This window comes from Cottoperca gobio, chromosome 10 (assembly GCF_900634415.1).
Source record: "Cottoperca gobio chromosome 10, fCotGob3.1, whole genome shotgun sequence".
NCBI classification, from domain to species: domain Eukaryota; kingdom Metazoa; phylum Chordata; class Actinopteri; order Perciformes; family Bovichtidae; genus Cottoperca; species Cottoperca gobio.
This window is the reverse complement of record NC_041364.1, coordinates 3,384,976-3,394,048: the sequence shown is the minus strand read 5'-3', so window position 1 is coordinate 3,394,048 and position 9,073 is coordinate 3,384,976. Positions and strand designations below refer to the sequence as shown.

The 9,073-nt window shown below is 44.4% G+C and overlaps 1 protein-coding gene across 1 annotated transcript in view; it reads right to left on the bottom strand.

Moving 5' to 3' along the window:
* The window catches only part of LOC115014935 (LIM and calponin homology domains-containing protein 1-like), an 82,286-nt gene continuing 73,213 nt past the window's right edge, over positions 1–9,073 (bottom strand). Inside the window, 9 exon segments of the mRNA XM_029442088.1 lie at positions 1–1,829; positions 3,690–3,792; positions 4,213–4,321; positions 4,874–4,969; positions 5,532–5,620; positions 5,622–5,694; positions 6,126–6,220; positions 6,368–6,532; positions 6,964–7,056. Coding sequence (XP_029297948.1) covers positions 1,804–1,829; positions 3,690–3,792; positions 4,213–4,321; positions 4,874–4,969; positions 5,532–5,620; positions 5,622–5,694; positions 6,126–6,220; positions 6,368–6,532; positions 6,964–7,056 — 849 coding nt within the window. The 3' untranslated portion in view covers positions 1–1,803.

Genomic DNA, 9,073 nt, shown 5'->3' with positions numbered 1-9,073 from the left:
TTTTAATTTAGAACATTTTATTTATAAACATACAGTATGCTATAAATGCCATTGCATTTAAACATTAAATGAATCTATATTTCGGATAATGTTCAGGTGAATGTTACAATAAATACAGAACAGACGTAAAGTTATCCTGTGAACCGTCTGAAGAGAGCTGTCTCAAAGATCCGGCTATAAGAGACTCAGCCGAGATGGATTCGTTAACTAAATGAGGATAAAAAATAAAATACAGAGAAACAGAAGCTTAAAAATACTGCAGATCAGAGAGATGAACCCGGAGGAGAAGCGTGGCGAGAGGAGCAGTTCAGGAGGAGGAGGCTGCTAGTTTGCTTTCATACAGCAAATCATTTGGTTTTAGGCTTAAACGTGCATTTTATATTTTACATCCACAATACATAACCGAGCTCTTCTCATACAAGTCCAAAAAAGAAAAAAGAAGCAAGTGACTTAAATGTCCAGCTGGCGGCACAGAGCTTTAGTTTTATTGCACAGGTGCAACTGCTGCTGGTATGTGTTCATATGACCTCTAGATGCAACATGTACTGGAGATTTTTATGTTTTTGTAATTTTATAAACGAATCCTACCACTGAGCAATTATCAAAATTACCTCAATTAATAGCATACAGAAGTCTATATCGCTCTAGAATAAAACATTCAAAAATAAATCAACGGTCTCCCCTGCAGTTTCTGTTTACAACACACATGTATTCCTTTGCACTGTTTTTATCACTGCAAACCACTGAGGAACCACAGAGGGGGGGACGTGTGAAAGTAAAGGTGTTGTTAATGTAAAGTAAGCACAATGTAAGGGAGGGCTGCAGCCTGTCTGTCTGCAGTTTAAAGGTTCAAATTTGGCCAAATCCCTCCTTACACCCAAACATAAGAAGAAAAGAAAGAGAAATAAAACACCACCCAGCTGGTGTTATTTCCTGCGTCACCTTGCTTTCCTAAGGCACATTAAAGTCCTGACGTTCCGAGCGGACAGGCCGAGGAGCAACCTGCTGCGACCCAAAAGCACAAAAACAGCCCACGAGTCGTGTTATTGCCCTGAAGATGCAACGACATCCATAACATGTGTTTATTTTTAGAAGCTAATTGTATTCAGGAGCACAGAAGAGACGTAGAGGTCACCGAGGATCAGAAGATAGTGACCGACTGTATATGTTGCATCTGTGGATCTCAATCGAACCTTCGCTGCACTTTGTAAATCGAGTTTCTGTAATCTTTTATGTTTTAATCTAGTGCTCAATTAAAGGGGCATAACGTTATTAATATTCTTCAGTCCGTTTTTAGAGAAATAAAACAGAAGATCCCGTCGAGCTGCCTGACCACATATTCGCTTTTCTTTCCAGTTTTTGGATTTTTATCAAAATTGATAAATTAAACATCAGTAACATGTGATTTACTGCATTTCCATCATATGGAATTAAAAGGTAAGTGTTCACATTGTTCTGAGTGTAGGACGTTAACATCAGCATCTGTTAATGTTATTGTGTTTTCTTTTCAACATGGCCGCCACCCCCGTCTCTCTCTTGCTGCATGATGAAACAGAGTCTGTGGTGACACGTGGACCAATCAAATCCAGATTTCACTCACATATCAGAGGACATAAACACGAAGAATATATATCGACTGTCCCCAGATCCCCCGTTTGGCCCCCGTGATGAATCTTCATTGGTTATTGAGCTGCAGAGGATGCAAAGATCTCGACACGCTGTGAAGGACATGATTTGCAGGTAATTGCTTTAAGACAGGGATGGGGTTTCTTCCATGAACCTCGTGTGCTTCTCTGTTGAGCGTCACAACGTGGTTGGCTGTCCGGCCGCTTGAAAGGAAAAAGACAGAGAAGGAAACCCATCATTTTTATAAACCACAATTGTTTGGGAGTGTTTTGAAGGTCAAGGACATGCAGCTCTAATGAAAGAAACCCTCCTCATGCGGGATAATGACTTTCGAGTCTTTTGATTGAGGCTCTGATTTGATTTTGCGGTTTTCTGATCCCCAAATGATAACAGCTGCCGAGAGGCTGCGTAGACGTGAGCTGCGTCTTTCAGAAGGTGAACTTTGCTCTTGTGCTGACGAGGCTCCCAGCTTCTCTTCCTCCTGATGCAGCTTCAGATCCATCCCTCCAGTCAGCCAAGCTTCACTGTGTCTGACACTTCTTTATTAAAGCTGCACCGGCTCCGATGTTTATATTAAAATACACTCGTCTTATGAGCCACACAGTGGGGCTGCAATAAAGAACCAAACCTTTAAAGTACGTTTAAAACTAATGATTAACAGCGTCGGCTTTGAAAACTACACATCAAACACATCTTTGTGTTTTTATACCTGGTTTATTTACAGCTGGTGCTGCGACACATCACCTGACTGACAACGCATTTATTCATCACTGTTTTAAACATGGCCGACATTAAGAAACAATAAGGAACAACATGAAGCTCTCGCTTTATGAGCACTATGTAACAGGCTGAAGGGAGGTAAAGGGAGAGACTGAAGGGAGGTAAGGGGGAGAGACTAAAGGGAGGTAAAGGGGGGAGACTAAAGGGAGGTAAAGGGGGAGAGACTGAAGGGAGGTAAAGGGGGAGAGACTGAAGGGAGGTAAAGGGGGGAGACTAAAGGGAGGTAAAGGGGAGAGACTGAAGGGAGGTAAGGGGGAGAGACTAAAGGGAGGTAAAGGGGAGAGACTAAAGGGAGGTAAAGGGGGGAGACTAAAGGGAGGTAAAGGGGAGAGACTAAAGGGAGGTAAGGGGGAGAGACTAAAGGGAGGTAAGGGGAGAGACTAAAGGGAGGTAAAGGGGAGAGACTAAAGGGAGGTAAGGGGAGAGACTAAAGGGAGGTAAGGGGAGAGACTGAAGGGAGGTAAAGGGGGAGAGACTGAAGGGAGGTAAGGGGGAGAGACTAAAGGGAGGTAAGGGGGAGAGACTAAGGGAGGTAAAAGGGGAGAGACTAAAGGGAGGTAAGGGGAGAGACTAAAGGGAGGTAAAGGGGAGAGACTAAAGGGAGGTAAAGGGGGAGAGACTGAAGGAGGTAAAGGGGAGAGACTGAAGGAGGTAAAGGGGGAGAGACTGAAGGGAGGTAAAGGGGGAGAGACCTAAAGGGAGGTAAAGGGGAGAGACTGAAGGGAGGTAAAGGGGGAGAGACTGAAGGGAGGTAAAGGGGGAGACTGAAGGGAGGTAAAGGGGGAGACTGAAGGGAGGTAAAGGGGGAGACTGAAGGGAGGTAAAGGGGAAAGACTGAAGGGAGGTAAAGGGGAGAGACTAAAGGGAGTAAAGGGGAGAGACTAAAGGGAGGTAAAGGGGGAGACTGAAGGGAGGTAAAGGGGGAGAGACTGAAGGGAGGTAAAGGGGGAGACTGAAGGGAGGTAAAGGGGGAGACTGAAGGGGGGTAAAGGGGAGAGACTGAAGGGAGGTAAAGGGGGAGACTGAAGGGAGGTAAAGGGGGAGAGACTGAAAGGGAGGTAAAGGGGGAGAGACTGAAGGGAGGTAAAGGGGGAGAGACTGAAGGGAGGTAAAGGGGGAGAGACTGAAGGGAGGTAAAGGGGGAGAGACTGAAGGGAGGTAAAGGGGAGAGACTGAAGGGAGGTAAAGGGGAGAGACTGAAGGGGAGGTAAAGGGGGAGAGACTGAAGGGAGGTAAAGGGGAGAGACTAAAGGGAGGTAAGGGGGAGATGTGGAGGGACTTACAGCGGGAGCGGACGTAGCACTGGTGACAGTTGAGGAGGCCGTTTCTGATCCGCACGTCCGTGCCCGTAGTCGTGTCGCCTAACTGTCCCTTACACACGCCGCACTGAGGAGAGACAGGCGTTATAATAACACAACAAGTTGTTTTTACAGGATACATTTATTGTTATTCTATTTTGTTTTTGTCAACAAACCGAAACCACCTGTTGCTTCCTGACGTCAGTAACACTGATCCTAATTTAAGACCATGTCTCTGTTACTACATAGTTTAAATAGATTAACATAGTTCATGTGCTTTGGGATTATATTCTGCATCAGATTAAAACACGTTGGCTGCAGGACGGTGTTTTTTTACTGACTTTCTTGAACCAGAGTTGTTCCCATGGCAGCGAGCGGCACTGATGTTTACTGTACTCTCTCGGCGTATTTTCGCCGCACTGCCTGATTTGGTGTGAATGCAGCCGTAATAATGTTTACACATACACACATACACACATACACACATTCATACTGAATCTTTTGTCACCTTAAAGCATTGAATGTGGAAGTAAAGACTGAGCGTCTCTATGATCATGGCCGCCCCCTTCCCTAACGGCTGCCCACAGCTGGAGCACAGCTTCTTCCCGCTGACAGACCTGCAAGAGAGAGACGGACAGAAAACCTGTGATACTAGAAGAGATCTTTTTAAGCTCTGAATACTTCTCTGTCTTCCAGTTAAGTTCTTTAACAGTAAATATGAAGGAGAAACACAGTTCATTATTCATTAAAGTATTGTTGTACAGAAAAACACACCCAAAACGACTTCAATCTGAAAAACTAAAGTAGCAGCTGATCCTTAAGATCAGAGAGCATCCTCCACAGGTCCTTGTGTTCAGTAATGCTCCTCAGAGTCTTCGTGTGTCTCGTGTTGTGCGGCTTTAATTGTATTTTAATGACCTGCAGATGAGCGGTTGGATTTCTAGACAACTCTGGCACATTTACAGGAATGTTTACAAATCTACATTTCACTGTAAAATAAAGAAGTAAATGTTCTGTTTCCATGTCTTGTATTGGAATTCCCGCTCTGCATTCAAGGGTCCTTGCTGCAGTGGCACATGTCATGTTCAGCAAAGCAGAACATGACATGTGCAGAAATGAAATGCCCCCCCACCACCCACTGTCTATGTGGGCTGTTTGTGATGCGGTACCTGTTGGGTGCTGGAGGCTGTGTGTCTGGAGGTGGTGGACATGCTGCGGGGGGTTTTGATGAGCTGCAGCACATGATATTATCAATGGGAGCACTCCTGGAAATGGACAGCAACATGCAACATGATGATGACTCGCAGCGACTCGATTGGCTCACAGAGTCAGACACAAACCAATCAAAGCCAGAACTGAACAAACACAATCCACTGAGAAATGCTCGGGAAAACAAAAGGCTTACTTCAGTGTTAAGAGTCTTATGAATGTTTAAAGCACAGTTCCTGTCACAGACTATTGTATGTGGAGGAAGACTACAGGGGGGGAAACACAGGCACAAGATGCCACCTGCTGGTCAAACAGGGGAAGGTGCGTCTAAAAGACTTGGATATAAACTAAGTGTTATTGCACCTGACTTGACACATTTCAATCATATTGCTAATATTCTCTGTTGTGATAAAACGTAATGTGTCTTTGGATTTTTATCCAAATGAATAGAACATTCTGTATGATGATTGCTCTTAACTCGTAATACATTTAAGACAAATGGATGTAAAATTGAAGTCTTGATTTAAAGAAAGAATCCATGAATTGTGACAGAACTTGTACTGAAGGCTTCCTCACACACACATACACACACACACACACACACACACACACACACACCTCCTGTCTCCTGCAGGCCGGCCGGGCTTGTTCCCGTCTGCTGAAGGCTCTTCTGGTTTCTTCACTGGAGTCGAGGTTTTGGTCGGCATCAGCAGGAAGTTTCTGGCCGTTCTGCAGACTGTGACCGAGCGTCTCCGCCTGACTGCTGCTCTGACTCACCAAGCTGAGGACCAGAAACAAACCGTGTTGGTCGTCACATCTAAATGTCTCAGGAGGGTTTTTCACTTTTCATAATATCATTTTAGTTTTGACTGATCGCACTGAGATCTACAGGATTTCACACTCGATTGTACCCCGACAAGAAAACATGGCGGAGATAAACGTTGCAGATTCACAACAATCAAAACTAAAACAATCGAAAGGCAGCGAAGTCACCGATTACATCATGACATGATCTGCAGGTGACGCAAACTAAAAATAACTACAGTCTTTGTCTGAGTTGTTCGGGATGCTGGTCCGTTTCCCTCTCCTGTATACTGGGCCCGTCGTTTCTCACATTGGAAAGTACCTTGTTACACTAAAGGCCACACAGGTGCTCAGAATGTCATCTTACATATCTTCAATGCAACATTTACCACTTGACAGTTTGCTAACCTTCTGCCTGTTTTCATGCTGTCGTCAGCGGTGCTGATGTCACTGGTTCTGTCGTTTTCTCTGCGTTTCCATTCGACACTCTCTGTGCTCCCCCTCTGTGCCGTCCAATCACAAACAGGGAACAGTTAGCCGAACAACCAATCAAAGAAAGAACGCTGTGTCCACTCAAGTCATTGTAACCGATGGCCTCCTGAAGTAATGCATGCTTCTCACAGACTAACTATCTATAATCACTCATTCACCGACTGGCTCTCCAGAAGTTCCTGCTTGCGCTCCCAGTCGGCCAGCGAGCGGACGATGGTGTCCTGAGGCTCCGAGGTGGAGGAGATCTCCCCTCGGCTGGGGGAGGGCAGGGCCGAGGAGCGGGGAGTCAGAGGCGCCACGGTTTCCTCCAGTATCCTACGCTCCTGTTGGGATAAGATAAGAACTTTATCGATGCCACACCGGGAAGATGTACTCGTCACAGCAGCTCGAGAGTCAAAAAAAGAAAAAGTAAAAATGAAACGAGATAAAAAAAGAAATGAAAAATACAAACAAAACACCAGCTTTAAACATTATATACACCTTCGACTTATACAGATATGATCCGTGTCTCATAGTTGCACCAATAATTGTAATACAAACATGGTGTGTAGCATCGTACTAGAAAATAAAAACTAATATATAATAGGATGGGAGAGTTTAGAGAGTATTATTCATGTCAGCGTCACTTTAACAAACAATAAACAAGTCACATAAACATTTAACTGGAGCTTTCATCCAGAACACCGAGTGGAACTGTTGAGTTATACTGAAAACACATCACAGGTGCAACATGTGCCCACACACACACACACACCTCCTCGTGGTACTTCCTCCCCTCCTCTGCCACCTCCCTCTGTGCTTTCTCCCACTCCTCCTTCAGCTTCTCCTGCTCGCGCCGGTACTTCTCCTGTTACCATGGCAACAGACACATGACATACAGCACAGAGACGAATACTAAACTGTCTGCAGGTGGAAATCAGAGATGACGCGCAGACATATCTGCCATCGAAAGGGATTCGAGAGGCTTTTCAAAAAGGCTTCCAGTTGGAATCAGTCGATAAAGAACCTGTAGATCCTGCTGCTATACGATGTTAAAGTGAGATGCCCTCGACATTAAGACTTGAAGACATAAATAAATGCAAATGTAACTTCCTTTATGCCGAAACACTTCTGATCTGATATTTGTGCGTTAGGAATAAAAAGCAAACAAAAGAGACCAGAAGCAGGCACTGCGGACAGAAGGCAAACACTGTCGAGCATGCAGAGGTTCCTCCACAGTTTCATCATTTCATTCAAGTTCTTCAGGTATAAGAATAATATATAGTATATTCTGTATATACACTATACCAGGAACTGGGCGACTAAGACTTTTTAAAGACAAGCACTTTATGAGACTAGTTGTATTTATTTTCAGACGTGTGTAGGAACCCCAGAAGAAGGCCAGATTGAAAGATTTAAGATTCAGAGAGAAAGCAACTTAAGCAAGACAGATGACAGATCAAGGCGCAGAGACAACACAGAATCAACCGGGGAGGTCACAAGCACATTGATGCACCACATTCATCCATTTCAGCGCATCTCATCTCAAACAGTCGACCGGAAGACGAGAAATCTGTACTCATTACTGATGTTTACGAGATGTATTTATCAAGGTTACACTGTAGATGAGTTCAGTATAACAAGGATACCAATCCTTTAAATGTTTAACAATCTGTGGACCTGAGATGCAGCTCTGATTGGTTGAGGAGGGACAGGGTGATTTGGGCAGCAGCAACAGCAGCAACCTTGGACAAAGTCCTTCTCTGTGTGTGTGCATGAGATGGATACAGTGAGCAGATAAAACCAAACTGGAGGTTCTTCCACGGCACAAAGTCGCCCTCTAGTGGTCAACGTGTGCATCGGCGATGTTGGGGTGTGCCTTAGGGAGAGGATATGCTTAATATAAAAGAAAACATGGAGGCAAGCTTTGCAAGTAGCAATGACACGTGGTTAACCCATCTGATCCTGAGCGGAGCACAGCAGCCGACTGTGACACTTTTACAGTAAATAGTAAAGTATCCCAGTTTGTGGCTAAACATTTGGGTAAAAACTGCTTCACTCTCAAATAGTCATTGAAATGCTGTTTTAGCAAAATATATAATGTAACATGGATGTTTCCTAAACTCATACAAGCCAAGCTTAGGTTAAATTAAAGACTTTGTATCTCTTCAAATCCCCTAATTAATACTTAATGGGACATAATGCCTGGCTTATGCATTGACTCATGCATAGCATATTTGTTAACAAGTCATCCCAAAATCTGTCTGGCATGCTAAATACAATTTATGCAATTGACCGGAATCCAATCATGCGAGCTGTTATGTGTAAGCTGTGCTCTTTCAGATGCTTTGTATTATAGTCTTCAACAGAAAGCACAGAGCCTCTGTTCTAATATGTATTCTCTAAGCTGTAGCATTGTTCACTACTGCCTCTGACATCATATGTTGTCAGAGCCTCATGCTACATGACATATTATCTTGTTATACCTGAATGTATTGAGCTAATAAAGCTGTACGTGCTGATTGCCAAACTACACAGCTGGACTTGTAGGTCAGCTGTGTGTTTGAATTACATAAAGATAACAACTTCTGCAGGGAGAGTGTGAGGCCTCATGATTAGCTACAGTCACACCTCAACCTTCCTATCCTGAGGACTTGTTTGTTCATTCAGTTGCTAAAACACATGAGATATTTAAAACTAAAAGTCTGCTCTGCACCTAATCCTCACAGTGCTGTGGCCTTGCGGATGTGAACCCCTAACCTTGCAGACTCATGCGCCATGCTTTACTCTTTGAGGTGTACTGTGTACCTGCAGCATGCGCTCCTGCTCTTGCTGCCACCTTTCCTGACGCTTACGCTCCTCATCCGGGTCCCAAGACCAGCGGT